Source organism: Miniopterus schreibersii (assembly GCF_964146895.1).
Source record: "Miniopterus schreibersii genome assembly, chromosome: 3".
NCBI classification, from domain to species: Eukaryota; Metazoa; Chordata; class Mammalia; order Chiroptera; family Miniopteridae; genus Miniopterus; species Miniopterus schreibersii.
Genome location: NC_138103.1, coordinates 81,776,124 through 81,795,264, shown reverse-complemented (window position 1 = coordinate 81,795,264; position 19,141 = coordinate 81,776,124). Strand labels below are relative to the sequence as shown.

Below are 19,141 nucleotides of genomic sequence, written 5' to 3'. Positions count from 1 at the left end.
CGTGTGTTATCTTAGCTAAGCACAGGCTCCGTGTGTGAGTTAGCGTCCGATGTGTAAGTACCCACATCGACTTGATCAGCAAGAGTTAGATTTGGAAAGTCTAAGAAAAAATACTTAAAAGTTTAGCTATAAATATTTAGTCAGAGCTAATAATAGTGTTAAGATTACTGGGATTTTGGGGAGGAGAATAGTAGATGTGCTTTTTGCAAGAGCTATTTATTTTATTGACTACTTACCATTGATATGTATCTTGGGAGTAATGATAGGCAGAATTGTCCTTCATTATGAATATTGATAGATGACATACTGTTGAAATAAAATGCAAACACCTGTGAGCATGTAGATCATTTTGTTTGCAGGCTCCTCTTTGAAGCATGGTCCTGGTTTATTCTGTGATATCGCAGAAGTGACATTTTCTGTAATTGTGCACTAGCTACCAGCACACTGGATGTGCTTCTTGTACAGTGACTAGACCTAAATATCACATGATTACTGCTTCAAGGCAAATACTTAGGGAGTGAGCCCTTTAAAATTCTTCCATTTTAAAGCTCATTTTAAGCCCATATGACTGAATTTTATGTACTTGATCTAAAGTCTATATTAGTTTGAAAATACCGTATTGATGTTATGTTGTGCCCACATTTCCTAGTCTGGTTACTGGTGTCTTATTTTTCTTTTTCTCCTTTATTCAGTCAAAGTCATAATAGTTGCTGTCATTTTGGTGTTTCCTACAGGCTGTGGAGTGGGAGTGTGATGAAGCGACCAAGAAGGCCTGCTACAGTAAGGGCAAATCGGAGGTAAGGAGGGCGCGGTCATGGCGGTCACCAGCTTTGTGAGGGATGGAACATAAAGCATGTTAATGTGAAGGCTGATCCTGATTATGGTGCCATATGAAAAAAGCAAGCTTTGAAATATATGTGCAGTAAATTCTCCAGGTTTTAACATTAAATTAGTTTCCAAAAGGGATTTAGAACATAAGATTGGATCTACTTTGCACTCTCGGTCATTAGACTAAGCTGTGAAATTAATTGGTTATGATATCATTTAGAATAATATGGGCCTGAATTTTTTAAATAATATTTTAATTTCTCCCAGTTGCTATGGCTAACTCCAGAAAATAACTATATGACATCTAAAATAATGGCATCAAAAGTGATTTGAGATTTTTTTATAATTTATCTTAACATGTTTTTAAAATAAGCACTTTCTCCACAAGAAAATTTCCCCCCCTTCCAACCCCCAAGTTCCTAGGAAACTGGAAGGAACAGATTATAGTTACAGCTGGAAATGCGTGTCTTGAGCATTGATGCCTGTGGCAGGGTACTTTCACACAGTTGGCTGCCCGAGAAGAGTATTGTGATGAGTCCTACTTCCGAGGAAGTCTTGCGTTTCTGAGAAAATGATACAGGATCACCCTGAGGAAGTCTCCTGCCATTGGCTCTTAGGCTCATCTGTCTCGTTGTATTGGTGATCTTTCTTTATTGGCGCAAGGGCTTTCCAACATCAGTCACGCCTCAGATTCTGGAAGAAAGTCGATCCACAAAGAGCAGCGAAGAGGGCTCACTCTTTGCCAAGTGTGGTCGCAGGGCAAAAAAATATACATCTGGGAAAACATCCTCACACCAGCTGGGTTTGTAAAAACCTGTGCTGCGCTTCATTTTACCCAGTTGCATTGCCTGTTTCTCTGTCTTTGAAATCAACAGTTTTGAGGGTCAGACTTGGGGGTAAGTCTCAGCAAACTTAGCCATCGGGCTCCCCAAAGTTGAATAAAGAGCCAGGAAGAGGGAAGAGGCGGAGGAAGAAATGCAGCCATAGCTGGGGAGCACTTGCAGATACAGAAAAAGAAAGGCTATTCAATGAAAGATCTCTAACCTCAGAAACTGCCTCTGAAATAAGTCACCAGGGATACAAAGGCGCAAGAATCAGAATACTGTCTCCTAAAGCACCCCGAAAATAAGTCAGTGCATAATAAATTTATTTACCTCAGTTCACTTACTGAGCTTTTATAGATTATGCATAAGCCTCTTGGAAAAGTGCTTTCTAGGTGGCTTTCTTTCTCCTGCCTGTGACATTTGCGCGTCTCGATGCGACAGGCGACTTGTACTTTTGCTCCTCACGTGCGAGCACAGGAGGTTCTTCAAATAAGATCACCTGTGCTCAAGAGTAAAATGCGGGCAATCAGATTTACCTGGGGCTGGGGTGGGAAAAATCGGCTTGCTTTCACTCTACCAGCGAGACTCACTGATGCAAAACATCCGCCTTCCTTCCCATGGTCCTGATGCCAACACCCTCTCCTTTGCCAGGTGACGTCGGCTCCTTCCAGGGTCCCAGGGCACTGCCTGATGACCTCAGTCTTCTCTTTCTCTTTTTTCAATCTTCACCCTAGGATATGTTTTTCATTGGTTTTAGAGAGAGGAAGGGTGGGGGGGGAGGAAGAGAGAGAGAGAGGTGAGAGAGAAACATCCATCGGTTGCCTCCATATGCGCCCCAACCAGAGATCAGGGATCAAACCCACAACCTGGGCATGTGTCCGGACTGGGACTGGAACCCACCACCTCTCAGCGCATGGGATGGTGCTCGACCAACTGAGCCGCACCAGCCAGGGCTGCTTTTTTAAAAAAATCCTCACCCAACGATATGTTTTTATTGATTTTCATAGAAAGGAAGGCCGGTTGGGGGAAGAGAGAGAGTAACATCGACGTGAGAAACATTGATTAGCTGCCTCCCATATGCGCCTTGACCAGGGGGTTTGAACCCGCAGCCTGGGTTTGTGGCCTGACTGAGAATCGAACCTGCAACCTTTTGGTGTATAGGGAGGATGCTCCAACCAGCTGAACCATCCAGCCAGGGCTCTGTTGCTTTCTTAATAGAGCACCTGACACGGGAACCTTCTGCTGCGAGCCCCGAGCCCAGCTCCTGGGCATAGGAGGGGAGCAGCGAGGTGAAGCGCACCTGCCCACGGGCTCACCCCTGATTTCAGAATTCAGACACCCCCAATTTCCGTGCTCTGACAGTGCCAGGGACCAAATCAGAAAACATTCCTGAGTCAATTTGACTAAAAGGCCACATGGGCTGAGGGGAGTGCAAGTGAGACTTTTCTCCATAGCCTTGAATTTAGAAATGAGAAAGCAACTGTTTCATCTCTCTCTTTGTGCGGTAGTATTATGAAACTTGACACAGAATTACAAAGTGTCCCTTCTCCCTAAAATAAAAAGAATAATGTGAAACGCGACATCTCAAAAATGAGAAAAATGCCAGTTATTCTGACTGAAGTAGTCTTTTTCCTACGCTAAGAAAAGTGGTCTGTGCTGCTCCACACAATGGGTGTTACTGCGGAGCCAGGAATGTGGAGCGTGGACGAGGGCTGGCCTTGCGGGGCTGTGTGGCCCGCGCCCACTCGCTCCCATGAGAGCCTTCCTCAGCGGGATGCAGAGCAGGAGAGGGAAGATGACATGTGTCCCCTTGCTTCCCTGGGGTTCCTGGACTGACACGGACATCGTTTCATGTATAGTCCATTCCAGTGATAATTTAGGGACTCAGGGTCAAGGGAATGTCACCAAGTCTCTGATTTAGGCCTGTTTAGAAGAGAAGTGAGGCATTGAGGCCGATAATTCCTCCTGAGGTTTGTGTTCTATTTTATTTACCCAATTTTCAGCTCACTTTGGAGAAGGAGGGGGTTTGCTGTAATGGCTTAAACGTTCCATGTATTAAAAGGGGGGGAAAATCTGTTTTTATAAATCCCAGAACCTTTTATAATAAATTCTGTTATATTTAGTTCCTCTTGAAATACCATTATAGAAATCAGCTTTGAGAACTATTTAAATGTCTTTTACACAAATATTATTTTAAACATAATAGTCAATTCTCTATGACCTAACAGGAGCCCCTTGTCTGTTTGGGGTTATTATGTCTGAGCCAAAGCCCTTCCCACCATGACCTTTAGGGACTTGACAAAGGAAACACAACTGATTATTAAGGGAATGAAAGAGCTGCTTTGTGTATGTGTTGCACTTTATAATTTTCAGAAGTTTCTTGTTCATGATCTCATTTCAGTCCTTTCAACACCAAGTTCCTAGAATTATTTTGCTAGTTAGTGGGAGAGTTTTGATTAGGATCCAGGGCTTTGTGTACTGTTCCCCCTGCCGTACCCTGTCCTGTTCCTGAGTTTTCAGCCTGTGCAAGTAAAGAGTTAACCTCCACCTGAGTGACCAAAGAAAAACATGACACCGTCCTGCCTGGGAACCTGGTGACTTGGGGGTTAAAACTTGGCATTTCCACTTGAACTAGCAGTATTTAGAAAGCTAGGCGTTAATCAATGCCTGTGGCAAACTTCAGCCCTGCCTTTATCCTATATAACTGCTGCAAAAATTGAGGGTTCTGTAGGTGAGCTGCTAACAGCCTGTGCAGTTCCCACACACCAAATTTTGTTCCTTTCCTGTTGAGGTTTCCAAGCAAGCTTCCTACGCAGTCAACTTCACTGAAAATAGTCACGTTATGTAAACATAAATATATAAATTACATTTTAATTTATTAATACTCTATGCATTATATAACAATGTAATTTTAACATACGTATGTGTATATACATGGCTATGTATTTATAGATGTACTTCTATATCTCCATTTATATGTATATACAGGGCTGGGCAAAAGTAGGCTTACAGTTGTTCATATGGAAAAAAACATGCAGGTGATGATTATTACAATAGTTTTATTAACTCAAAAGAATGTCACAATGGCACAGTCCACCTAGGTACAATCTAGTAAGTGCTCAAATTGCTGACCTTCATCATTTTCGCATTCTTGTAGTCTTGAAAATCAGTAAACAAAGCTGAATTTCAGTGTCTTGGTGGCATTAGTCCCACTGCCTCCTGACGTGGTTGAAGTCAAACCTACTTTTTCCCACCCCTATGTTTATATGTGCTTCTGTAATATGTTTGCACATTTATACATATGAAATACACAAATATGTTTTATATACTGATATATATACATCCGATTTGATCAAGATCAAGATCATATCGGATGTATATATACATATGGTTTTTCAAGATCTACCTGGTAATCATGACTTTGGTTGGTGTACATTGAACCTAAAAGGCACATGCGATTACTCTAAATTGCTCCTTGGATGCTCACAAAGGTAATGCATCATTAGGAGACAGACACACTGCTTTCAGTGGGAGCATTGTGATTAACATAAAGGCTGTCAGGCTCCTGGCCCTCCTCCCTCCTCCCTAAAATTGATGGGTTTGGTGATGGGCTGGCTGTTGCTGAGGCATCTACCTTGTTTACAGTTTAATCTTTCTACACAATTACAGTTCTCCTTCAAGCAGAACATAACTGTTTGAAAGGAAAATGATGAAATGCTATAAGACAAAACCAGTTAATTCATTAAGAAGATGATTCTAAAACATGTGTTTTCTCTTCTGGGGCCAGACCTTATGTCCTTGAGACTGAGCAAGCCTTGGCCAGTCTCATCGAAAAGCTCTCAGTGAGTCAGCAACTATGCATCTTGGCTTTCAATTCAAATAAGAATTGCTTCGAAGTCAAGGACAGGTTGACCAGCCTGCAAGAGCACAGGCGCACATGGGTCATTTTAATGTCCAGGTGGTATTATCAAAATGTAGATAGATGGTTCTCATTATCAACAGCAGAAGCCATGTGGTGGCAGGCTGCTGGTGGCCATGGAAATGAGCACTATGGCTTCTTGGGAAAACAGAATTCATTTAATCCCCCGCAACCATTTTGAAGATGGGATAAAGGAAAAAAATTCAAAGACATTTAGATAAGCTGACTCATAAAAGAAACCGGTAACAGAATCTCCTAAAGGGGCTTCTATATTGTGTATATTTTAAAACAGGTGATTCCATGCTCTCCTTCAGCCAACCCATGTGAAGGCCACAGATTTTAGCAGAGACTTACAAAGAGGTTTACCAGGAAGTTTTCTATAGGAGAATTTGGGTCTCAGGGTCACCACCAGCAGGAGACTAATTATTACAAAGCCTGGCACACAGACCGTTTTCATTCATTCTTAACTTTTGACTCTTTTCATTCCTAAATGTGTCTTCTGTTCAAAAGCTAAGCACCTCTACTTTCTCCCATTTCTATGTTTTTACATTCTTTTTTGTTTGAACTTGCCCCAATCCCTCTTAAAAAAACACACACACACCAAAGTAACCCCCAAGAAATTATTATTTTAAATGTATTTCTTTATTTAGGATTCACACTGAATGATTCTAGAATCAGTTGAGGCAGTCTGTAAGTTCAACCTAAGAGAAGTTCTAAGTCAGCAAGACTAGGGAGTCCCTGAAATGAGATGAGCCACACTTTTGGGCAAATGAGTTCTGCTCTTGACAGTTAAGAAGAAACAAAATGCCACCTGCCTCCAAAGGTTTCTCTTGTAGGATACCGTGCTCCCTCTGATCTTGCTTATTGGACTCATCTAGAACATTAACCTCCTGAGGTCCCACTTATCATAATCAGCCTGGCTTCCATAGGGTTGCGTCCTTTAGAAAAGGACTGCACAGGCCTCCGTGTCTGACTGTCCTGGTTCCTGACGTTTACCTTCTTTGTACACCCTCACGGATTGGGGGAAGCCCATCACGGGCACATGGCCCTCCTCAGGTAGCAGAGCCGCCCAGTGTGTTCTCTGGTGATCCTGATGACCAGAACAATACCGTTTCCCCCTTCATTTATTTTTTCCAAGATTAAAAAACAATTACCAGCCTGGCCAGGCATGACTCAGCGGTTAAGCATCGACGTAGGATCTAGGTGATCAGGGTTCGATTCCCGGTCAGGGCACATGCCCAGGTTGTGGGCTTGATCCCCAGTCGAGGGCGTGCAGGAGGCAGCCGATCAATGACTTTCTCATCACTGATATTTCTCTCTCTCTCTCTCTCCCTCCCCTTTCCTCTCTCTGAAATAAATAAAGATATATTTAAAACAAAAAAACAAAACAATTACCAGTCGCAGTTGTCCTGCCTCCCTGGCACAGGTCTCTGCCCTAACCCTCTCTCTCCAGTTCTTCCTCTTGTTTGGGATGGGCCTTCGGGAATGTTAAGGACCTAAAGTTCTATTTTCTTTCTTTGGGGAGATTAAGATAAACACCACCTTAGTTATCTTGATTGTTTGCCTTCCTGTAAGTGATTAGAGGCCTTGCTTCCTCTGCAGCAGGTCAATAGAATTCAGCTTTGAGTTTTCATCCTTTCAATCTGGATGATTCGCTCCGAATAACTTGCCCTTGTCCTTGATCACTGTTAACAGGAGCTGCCTCTAGCACATTTCTATCCTGAGTCAGTTTCGTGCTTCAAAAAAATAAACAACATCTCCACTCATTCTTGAAAGACTCCTACAAGCAGCAGCAGAGAACAAACGGGACCCCGCCTCTCCCCACGTGTGATTCTCCGTCTCGCTCTCTATTATAGCCGCGTGTTTGTATCTGTTTTGTCTGTTAATGCGTCAAGCCCTCTGGCCCTGTGTTCTCCCAGGTGTCTTTTCGGACTCCCCCTCATACAAGCTTCGATTTTGTGTTTTCCTACTCGTCTGGATCCTGTCTTTGTAAACCCTGTGCCTCTCTGCTCCCTGAAGTGGCTGCCCCACGCCCTGTGCTCTCTGTGTGCTCCCAGAGCCCAGGAAGGGTGACCATGTGGTTCTTTGAAGTCCTGTTTTGTTCTTTCTCTCTAGAACTCTTTTGCCCTCTCCCCAGCTATAAAAACAAAACAGAACAGAACAGAACAAAACACAGCACACCTCCCCATCTAGTGCACCTTTTGCACTTACCCAATTTACTGTCTGCTGTTTACCTTCCTTTCTTAATTCTTCTGATAGTTACCTTAGATCTTTCATTCTGCGGTCTTCCCTCACTTAAAGTGTCTTCAGACTGGCACCTAGTGATAACGTGTTACTTTTATTGCTAATACTAGTATTAGGAGACCTAGCTACTCTTGATGTTTCACTTTACATTTAGAAAGCAAATTCACATAGCCCAGCTCTTTTCATCTGCACAGCCAGCCCACCCGGCCGGCGGAGTGGAGACGAATCATTTCCTGGAGACTGGGGTTACATCTGGATGAAGGAGCTTTGCTGTCCCATTAAGTCCAGATCTTCCGACTCCAGACAATGTGTGATTCAAGTCATTATGTCATCTTCTGGGTCCAACTGGTTGGTCAGGGCCCACATCCTGTTGATCGGCTGGATCCTGGCTTTGCCTTTTCACACCTCCCACGTGGTTCAGGCTCAGGATGCAGAGGGACTGAATTATGGAAGTGGTTTCCTTACCTGTCTCCAAATTGTAGTCTCCCTACCTCCAGTTTAACTTCCATATTGATTCCCCAGGGGTCTTATAATCACATGTATCAGATCAGGTCAGAACTTCAAGCAATAGCAACACGTAATGGGTCCCTTCACAATCAGAATAAAGTGCAGATGTCTCCACCTGGCACAGCTGGCTTGTGTCTGGGTCCCCAGCTTGTGTCACCTCCTCTGTACAAAATGAAAGCACCATGATTTCTCTAGCCAGCGTGCCTTGGCACAGTCTGTTTCCCTGCCTGGAGTGTCTTTTCTCTCCTTTGCTCAGTAAAATCCTGCATATGTCAGATAGTACCTCCTCCAGGAAGCTTCAGTAAATTCTGCTCTTCCTTTGGAATTTATGTAAGGTGCCACCTCCTCTGGGAAGCCTTCCTATATCTCTTTCCTTCCCCTCCCCTCTGGAGTTAGTAACATGCTGTTCTTCTGTGGATAACTCTAAAGTAATTGTTATGGCCCTATATTTTAATTTTTCTGTTAAGAGCCTAGATTGTGACCTTCAGCACAGTGCCCACCAAAGAGTATTGGATCAGTAAATGCTTTCTCATAACCCATGCACTCCTATGGCCATGCAATTGTAAGAAATATTCAGCTCTGGGTGATTCCCCAGCATTGGCTTTTTTTCTCATATGTTTTAGACATCCTTTCTTTGTTAGTTATATTTTTACTTGCCCATCAAAGAATCACAAATGTTAATAGAGTCTTGCTATGTGTATAACGCAGTTAGAGAACTGAATATAAAACTCGTTCCAATTTGTATATAGAGTTTCACATGTGAAACCTTTGCCTCAGGAGAACCGTTCACAATGTTTTTCAAGGTCCTGGGGAAGTTTTCCAAGATACTCTTTTATGAGCAGCATTGAATATGTTCCTTTTATTTACTTTCCTAATACATGTCAAAGGCAATTTAGGGTTTGTATTGATATCAGATATAATTCAAATGAAACCATATTCATAAGCAGAAGGCACCGGCTTCGAGATTTTAATTGAACGTAGTATCCTCTGTTGGACAAACATGCAGATAGTCAGATTATTTAATAGCTTTGTTATTTTTTGCTCAATATCCAAGAGTTTGTGTGTTGTTGTTTTTTTAGTGGTCAGTTAACATGCCCTTTGTTAGCCAGACAGATTGTATTTAGAGTCACTATTCCCTTTGTGCTAAGGCCTTGTTAATGTATTTCTTGTTATTTTATTTATTTTTCAATTTTTTTTAGGATGAGTGCCAAAACTACATCCGGGTGCTTTTGGTGGGCGGTGACCGGTTATTTACCTGCGGGACCAACGCTTTCACCCCCGTCTGCACCAACCGCACGGTACGGCTCCCTGTTGAGAGTTGACTAAACCAATACCAGGAAAATCCAAACCTTTTATTAAAACGCAGGTGGTTTTTTGTGTTTTTTTGTATTTCTGTTCTCCAACGAGTTGCTCTTTAATTAAAAAGAAACACCTTTCGTCAAATTGAATAAATATTTGATGTATCGATTCATTCCTACTCACCGCTCTCAATTATATAAAGAACTGGAAATAACATAGCTTATATAATTAAATTGAAATAGGTTTCAAAACTCTTTCTGCCAACTTTTTCCCCACCAGTGACTCTAAACATTAATCGTAAGCATGTTCTTTCTTCTTACCTGCTTTACTCCAGAGACACTGTCGAAGGGCCTTAGACCACAATCCCCATGAACAGAGATATTGCACATTGGATATGAAGCATGACAAAGCATTAAAGCAAGGACACAAACAGCTGGAATTCTAGGCCAAGGAGTTAGAACCCATCCTCTTGGTTTCTCTCAAGCTGTCGTTCCCGGCAGGGTTTTCAGCACCCGCGTCTTAAGCCAGGAGAGCAGCAGGGTTTTGGAGCACACCTGTCATCTTCCCAAAGTGGGCTGTTCATTTGATCTTCCTCAGGGAATATAATGGAGAACTGTCATCAGGTTAATTTCCTGGTTGCACAACTTCTCTCAAAACCAGAATTTATCGTCAGCTTTTCGTTGCATTATTTTTGAATTAACATTCAGTTACTGGAAATAAAGGCAGGATGATGGTAATTAGAAGTGATGCTTGTTGAGATCTCCAGATGCCATGCCCTGTTCTAAGAGCCCTATGTCGGCTTAATCATTTAATCGTCACATCTGCCCCATGCAGTGGTTATCCTTTGGGTCCCCATTTTATAAAAGAAGAGACTGAGGCATAAAGACTTTGAGTAACTTAACGGGGCTACAAGTCTACCTGTAGAGCAGGCAGTGGCCCGGGGTGTCCCCCTCCCCTCTGCTCTCTTGCCTCTCAGGAGAGAGGGAAGGGACAAATGGACCCAAAACTCCCTCACCACCCAAAGAGCTTTTCTCATTCAGTGATCGACAGGCTGGATTCCCACCAGATGACAGCAAGAGCTGGAGTCATCTCTTTAAAATCTGAATAAAGTTTTGGAAATTTGGGCCACATGTTGCTATAAATATTCACACGTCCTCACCTATGAGCACAGTTTTGGACTCTTCATAATAAGCTTATGTTGGTAAAATATCACTTATATTGATAAAATTGTACATAGTTCTTTATTGTGGTTTATATTTCTGTAAGTATTGAAATCGGCCTTTATTCAAGCAGAGGGATCAGCAGTGCCCCATGCATTAGGGATAGGAGCCGTATACGATAATCTCCAGGTTTTATGAGGACTCCCTGGCACGAGCTTCTGTGACTCTAGTGGGATGAAGAGAGAGATCGATTCCTTGGCCCTTTAACCATGACTGCAGCACACAGTTTCCTCGGAGACAGAGTGTGAAAGTTGGCTGTGTCTTGTCACAAGCCCCAGAAAGCTTGTTGCCCACGCTTCATTAGCAGTTCAGGCATTAACGCTATTAAAGGGCTTGTCCAGGGGATAATTGGTTTCTCTCTCCTGTCCTCACCCACAGTTGAGTAACCTGACCGAGATCCATGATCAGATCAGCGGCATGGCCCGCTGTCCCTACAGCCCCCAGCACAATTCCACGGCTCTCCTGACAGCCAGCGGGGAGCTGTACGCTGCGACGGCCATGGATTTCCCGGGACGCGATCCTGCCATTTACCGAAGTCTGGGCGTCCTCCCTCCTCTCCGCACAGCCCAGTACAATTCCAAGTGGCTCAATGGTAAGTCCTGCAGTCTCTCCCATTTCCCATCTCCTGTGTCTGCGATGCCTGGTTACATGGTGCTCAGAACCAAACTGTCACATTTTCTAAAGAAAAGCAAATTCTTCTTTTTCTAGAGAAATCAAAATGTAATGTGTTTGGTACTTCTGTGTAAAAGGGTATCATATGGCTCTTTGGTGATAGAAAGATGAGTGATATACCCAACAGTGTAGACCATGAGAATTGGATATTCATCAAACTTATGCTGGTTTTTAATATTATTGTTTGTCATTTGGAAAATGTGATATTGTGTCAAAGATAGATGTAGACTCGTGCATTTTTTCTTAATGTCTTTATTACATATCTAAAAAGAGATTTATAATATATAATATCTATGTAAAAGAATGTGTGTGGCTACTGGTAGCTCCAAATAGCTTGTCCAATTTAAAAAGAAGGCTATCAAGTTATATAACTAGATGGTTGGGGTAGATGTCTTTGCAGTTGCTTATATCAGTGGTTCAGAAGTTAATAAGGACCCTGGTCCTGTCACTGGTCTCTCTGGCGTCCATAGCCTGTCCGGTCAGGTTGGTCCTCAGGCAGGCTTTGCTCATGGATGCTAATTCACTGCTGCAACTTCTGGTCCTGCATCCAGATGTGACAGTATCTAGTGGAAGGAAAAACCACATTCCTTGTATCTTTTTTTCTTTTTAAAAGAAATCATAAACCCCCAGAAGACTTCCCTTCAGTCTTGGGCTAGAACTTGGTCACCTGTTCACTATTGAAGTGGCTCTGTACCAGGTCCTGAGATATGGCAGCCAAAATTCAGCCCTTTGTATATGTGTATGTTCATGTGTGACTGTGGACATACACACTCACACACAGTGCTGTGGATAGATATCTGTACCATATGTAATCCATTCCCTCATGAATTTGAGTGTTGGCACTAAGATGAAATCTTCAAATTGCCATTATCATATTTGCTATTTTGAGCTTTCAAGTTCTACAAAAATTTACTGGCTGTTTGCCAAGTACAAGCTAATTTTATATAGCAGTTTCTCAACATCAGCACTATCAATGCTTTGGGCCATATAATTCTTTTGGGTGGGGGAGGAGTTGTCCTGAATATCCTAGGTTGGTTAGCAGCATCCCTGACTTATACTCACTGGATCCAATACCTCTCACCCCCTGGTTGTGACAACAAAAATTTCCAAAAGTTACTTTTGATTGAGAACCACTGGTTTAGACCTATTGCTTATGAATATTTACGTATATGTGTATATATACACACAGCACAGTATTTGGTCAAATAATATAATCAAACCAACCATTACAATTTGCCTTTTGAAGACTCCCTTGTAGAAAAGAAAATGTTTTCATCAGATTTCTCTAGGAAGTTGAACAACTGTATGCTTTCAAAGGGTGGTATGGATTGATTTTCCAAACCAAGGAGTAACTGGATTCTCTCCATTGGCATTATTTCTGTTGAACTGGCTTCATCTGAACCCATCCACTCTCTTTGGAAGGTCTGCTTTGATCCCTAAAGCTTTCATCTCCTACAGCTCAGAGATTCTTCCTATTTATTTGTTGATTTGTACTAGTCAAGCAATGTTTCCAGTTAAAACTCAAAACTCCCCACCCAAAGGCATTGCAATTAGAGTTTGCTGAAAGCAAAGTAAAAAGTAATTAGGAGCAGAGTCTCTTTCTTTTCCCTAAAGTGAAACCCTTAAGAATATCCTGGAAAAATAATTTAGGTCATAGCAAGAGTTATAAATGCTGGCTGTTTCTTTACACATGATTGATACCCACGGGCTGATCAGATGGTCAGATTCTCCTAAACCTCTGGATGGCATCTTTTCCATTTGTCAGGTGGTAGAACAAGTCCCTGGAGAGCTCACCCCAGTGAAGGGAGGCATGCCATCATAATTTGTTGAACACAGGAAGTTTTAGATTCTCAGCTCATAGTGTCCCTGCTTTCCTCACAGAGCAACACTCCCCACCGCTCCCCTGGCCACACAAGGGAGGCCCTGACTCCTAGGGCAGCGAGCAGAGAGCCTGACTGAGGGTTCCCAGTTCTTGCATGCTGGCTGTTTGTTCCCTCTCCTGGTTTTTGCTGGGGCCGTTCCTTCTTCCACTGAACCCTGAGATACCAGTTCTACTCCTGGTTGGCTCGCCCTGGTGTCTGCTCCTATCAGTCCTCTATCCAGGACAGATTCTGGCTTCTGTGCCCCGCTTAGCTCTGCTCTGTCTTCCCCCGAGCCTGGGTACAGAGCCATCTATTATCACCGACCTAACTGGAATCCACACATTGTACCCCGTCTGTTCTTTGACCAGACACTTGGTCTCAGTTCCTTCTGCCGAGTTCTGGAGTAATTTTCTTTCAATAGATTGTTGCGTTATCCATTATCCCTTCTTTTTGGTCATGGCCTTAAATTTCTGACACTCTAATGATGATCACTCTCTTTTTATAAAAATGCTCAGATTTCTTCTTTCTTAAATGAGACAAGAACATATAAAGAAACCCAAACAGGCTGAAACAAACACCCTTAGTTCTGCCATGTCCAGGAAGGCTCCCGTTTTCCATATTGATTTTAGGGCCCCAGTAAATGATGCTCTTATATCCTCCTGAGTTTTCAACTGATTGAGAATCAATGCCCTTGAGCCAGCGAATGGAGAGCAGAGAGTTGGATTTCTTTGCTCTGAATAGAGCTTAGTGGGGAGCAGGAAGCAGGCTTCATGCGGTGGACCGGTGAGGCCTCCTTCGTTCCCCCTGCCCTTCTGTGTGTTTAAGGTCTCCTCAATTCTCTTCTGAAGTTCTGCACTAGGCCCTCTCAGACCTATTCTCCACTTACCGCCCAGGGTGGTCCTCCCACACTGTTCTCCAGGTCATGCCAGTCTCAGCCTTGGACCTCCCGTAATGCCTCCCCTCTTCTGGGAGAAGAAGCTGCCTGATCCCTTCCATGGTGCTCCTGGGCCCTGTACGCCTGCCCTGGGACTCATCTCTCCTGGCCCTATCTCCCCTTACCCCCTCATTTGCATTTCTTCTCATAGGTTGTGCAACCCCCACCCCTGTGGTTAGGGACTGTGCTCGGCCTGGGTTTAAAGCCACAGCCTTGCCTGCCAGCTTCCCATCACCTCCGTGTCCTTACTGCAGACCCCTTGCTCACTCTGCTCCAGCCTCTTAAATGTTGCATAGGCCACTGGCTCTTCCCTCTCTCCAGGGACCAGCAAACTTTTTCTAGAGAGGACTAGAGGGGAAGTGGCTTAGGCTTTGCAGTTCATATGGTCTCCGTTGCAGCTTTTCAATTCTGCGATTGGAGCATGAAAGTAGCCACCACCAATGTACCCATGCAGGCAGGGCTCTGTGCTCACAACACTTTATGTGTAGCCAGTGGGTGGGATTTGGGCTGTGGGCTGTAGTTGCCCAGGCCTGTTCTTTCTGGAAAGGTCCTTCTCCCACATAATCCACCTGGCCAGCTGCTTTGGCTCCTGCCACTTCTCAATGGGACCTCACCTTATTTGAAATCACACCCTCCCCCACCTGACACTCTTGATCCCTCTTACCATGTTCAGGGTTGATCCTTAGCTGTTATCCTCTTTATTACATTGTCTCTTTATCTCCATTAGAATGAAAGATCCCCAGTGGCTGGGTTCATCTGCTTTGTCCACTAATATATCCCACATGCTTTCAGCAGTGCTGGGCACATAGTGAGCACCCAATACATATTTTTTGAATATAGGAGTTAATAGATGAGTAGTTCTTTCTCTTCCTCACAAGCTCGTGGATTTCCTTGAGGGCAGGGATTATGTGTGAGCCATATTTGTGTGCTCAGCATCTCACGTAGTGCCTGAAACACACCTGAGGCTTTATGAATATTTATTCAGAGAGCAGGAGATGATCACACTTCACAAGAAGCAGAAATATGAATGATGGGCCTGGCCGGCGTGGCTCAGTGGTTGAGCATTGACCTGGGATCCAGGAGATTGTGGTTCGATTCCGCGTCAGGGCACATGCTCAGGTTGCAGGCTCCATTCCCAGGAGGGGGTGTGCAGGAGGCAGCCAATCAGTGACTCTCATCATTGATGTTTCTATCTCTCTCTCTCTCTCTGAAATCAAGAAAGATATATTTTTAAAAAATATGAATGATGGTGTTTAATAAAGGGAACATTTTGTACTAGTTGTAATCCAAAATTTAAAAAAATAAAATTTGCGTGTTTGAAACCGAGTCAGGTCTAAATATTTTTAAAAATCTTCCTTTTGCCCCCTTCAATTTTCAACTATTATTTATTCAGTTAGTTATCAAAGGCAATATAATCAATTGGATAATGTTCTGGAGGTTTTCAAACATTGAGTTTATGTGTTTGCTAATGAATATAAATTTTAAAATTACATCCCCCCCCTGTGCAAAAATCACTCTTAAAATAAACATATGTGTTTAGAGAAATACCTTAACAGCTTTAATGCATTAAAATACTAATTAATAACCCTTATTAAATGATTATTGTAAGGCAGGATAATAAATGTTTAATGGCTGATGCTTAAAACAGAGAAGCTGTAAAACTTGCCTTTGAGAAGTTGGCAATCACATTGGGGAAACAATAAACCCATGAAAAGGGGAAAAATGACATTTCCAAATTAATAGTGTGCAAATTGAGTTTGTGGGTTCTGAGGGAACTGTATGCTTGCACATAGAATAAACCTCAGTAGGAACTTAGAAAAAGTAATTCATAAATTAGCCTTAATAACTCAGCGAGGACATCTGCACAGACATAATCTCATTAACACTCAGCGACCTGCTTGTTTCCTTCTCTATTGAAAATGTTGGCTTGTCTACTGGGTTGTCCTGATGAACTTTGCAGCTTCCTCCATTCTCTGAGATTCCAGCCATGACCTCAGGTGGAGGCAAAGGCACTTGGAATCCACAAGGGTTCTCATTTTAATAGTGTCACTTTTTTTGAGCTGTTATGATTTTAGTTAAGGAAACCCTTACTGTAACAATCTCAAATTCTGTTGGTGCAAAATCCTTTAATGATGTTTTCCACTCATTAAATAGTCTTTAAAATACAATGATTAACCTATTAATGATTAAAGGTAATTCACTTGGAGAGAGAAAGTCCTCTCTGTGCTTAACTACAGGAGAAATTATTTCGCCTCATCATGAATACATGGGCTTTAGGCTTTGAGGAGTTGGGTGCTTCTCCCTGGGAGGAGACAGCACCCTTCAGCAGTCCAGGCATGGCCAGTCTGGGGTGACTTTGTTGGGCTCTGTCCTGGGGAGGCTGGGGGTCCTTTTGGCAGATGCTGCACAGCACCTTCTCTGAACTGTCTGTGAGGCACTCGCTGGACAGATGACATTTGTTAAGGCAGGAAATTCATCCATGAAAGCAGAATTCACAGAACAATCGACAACAGACAAGTGGGGCTTGGGAATCCACTATGTTTGTGTAGGAAAGTGAAAGTATTTGTCAAGGAAAAGAAGCTTGTAAAACCAGAACAAAAATAAGACTGCATAGTCAGCAGCCAAGTGTTGTATTTTACCAAGCAAGCGTTTGGGGAGATGCTTTAAAAAGGGTGTCCTTGTAAATGGTGGGAGCTTTTCGGTACCGCAGCTGCAAGACTGAAGTCTGGCACCTGGCTTATGGGACTGAAACTTGCCCAGTGACGAGTCATGGACTTCTAGCATGCCGAGCAAAGCCTGGTGACATGTGACCCAGCACGACGAGCCCTTCTTTTCTAACTTTCAGGCTTTGTCCAGCCCATCAGAGGGCATGGGAACGTTGTCTGTCTTATCTGGGATGGATGCATTTGAAAGTTGTGTTTGTAACCCAAATCTGATTTTCTTCATAGGGTCAGAAAAGATTTTAAAGAAACAGCCTTCCTGCCTACCATCTGCCTGTTCATGCACCTGCTGGTGTTTTCTGTTTTACCTCCAGTTATTACTCCAGGTGCAAGGGAGAATCACATGGCTATTTATAAGTTGCCAGGTGCATGAGAGACTCCATACACGTTATATGTAATCTTTCATGCAGCCTTCCACAGGAGATGGCATCACCTTATTTTACAGATGTGCAAGCTGGGCTAAGAAGGATTAGCCACCTGACCTAGAGCCGCACAACTGATGCATACCTGAGCCAGGATTTGCAAACAGGTCCCACTCCAGAGCTTGAATCCTTCCCCCTCTACATGCTCCTGGCCTCCCCTATGTTTAGTCACCAGCTTGGGAAACACCAACCTCCTAACCTGCCTCCATCACTCTCCCCTATGTCTGTTTTTATGCCCAATCTGAGGTGGAAGAGGAATAGAGGAACTTTGGAAACGGTTGAGAGTATTTTCTTATAAAAGCTTATAATAAAAGCTTGTAAGAGGAGATGGAATAAACTGAGATTATTAAACCCAAATCAGAAGAGCCTGTGGGCTAATTTCATACAGCCCTTTATGGGCACAAAAGTTTGGCAAGTGACATGAAGCATCACTTCTTGCAGTGCTCTTTGAAAATAGTGCCCTGCTCTGTCTTGGTCATTCAGCACTGAGTGCCTGAAAGTTGGGAGCCTCAGCATCCCTCAGTCTCTATACTTGCCAGTAAGTCATTTGGAATTTCAGTTTACACATTTCAAAAGAGAATGGGTGAATGAGCTCTTCCCTCCCCCACCAAGATATTATGAGGCCAAAGGCACCAACTATATATACTAAGTCCTATAGGGACTTGTATTCCCCATCCCCCACCCCCAAAATAAAATAAAGCCACACAGAGATGACCTGCCCTATTACAGAGAACACAATATATTGTGTAGAAATTTACTAGTACTTATATAACCACTCAGGAAAGTGGCTTAATGCTCACTGCCTAGAGACCATAGCAGCTTCCTTGTGACAGTCCTGGGTGACCCTGGCATCCTGGCATGAATATTAACAGTGTTCTTTTCATCTCAAAAGTGTTGCAGTTTGGACCATAAATCCTACTGTCACCCAGTGTATAAGATATTCAGTTCTGTCTTTCAGTAAATTTGTCTTCATATTATCCTGTGAAACTTAATTTTTTCTCTGTCAGTGGCCTTTCACAGTTTTTCACTCATTGCTACATATTGGGTAGTTCATTCTCTGTGTTTTGTCTTCTCTCTTTGCCTGGCTCAGATCATCTCAATAGATAAAGACCAAGCCAACATACACATTTAGTTATTCCAACTGCATGCTGGTGTAGCCCAGTATCTTCTTTCAATTAAATTTTTCTTTTTTTCTTCTTAGTCTTTTAAGGTCTTTTTCTGGATACTTTATAGGTATCAAAATATTTCTAAAATCTTTGAATTCAAGTTAATATTCCAATGGAAAAACTCCTAAGTTCTGATTCATGATTCTGCAGGTTAAATGATTAGTTCTTTAAAGAAATGAAGCTATACATTTAAAATATAATTGAGATAAAATGAACGTGGTCAACAGACGCTTCTGTTTTCAGAACGTTCAGAAATACATAGTCGTGAAGTCACTTGTAAGTGAGCCGAGGAATGTGTGATTTGGTGGAGTCTTACTGGAGACTGGAAAGGGCCCTGGGGGCCTTGTGCTTGGATGGGGTGAGAGCAGAATAGACAAGGTATCTGTGTCCCTTTGAGCTAGAAAATCTAGACAAAGAGCCAGTTAATGAAGCTCCTACAGACATAAAGAGAAGGAGAATTCAGGGTGAGAGTTTTGGGCTCCTAGGGTGCGTGCTGATACAGAGGTGCCAGTTCTCATTTAGGG

The 19,141-nt window shown here is 42.9% G+C and overlaps 1 protein-coding gene across 3 annotated transcripts in view; it reads left to right on the top strand.

Moving 5' to 3' along the window:
- SEMA5A (semaphorin 5A) overlaps positions 1–19,141 on the top strand; it is a 362,170-nt gene that overhangs the window by 244,004 nt on the left and 99,025 nt on the right. For all 3 annotated transcript variants that reach the window (XM_081133220.1, XM_081133222.1, XM_081133221.1), the window contains exons 6-8: positions 735–797; positions 9,522–9,620; positions 11,220–11,433. In XM_081133220.1, coding sequence (XP_080989346.1) covers positions 735–797; positions 9,522–9,620; positions 11,220–11,433 — 376 coding nt within the window. The remainder of the gene's footprint in view (positions 1–734; positions 798–9,521; positions 9,621–11,219; positions 11,434–19,141) is intronic.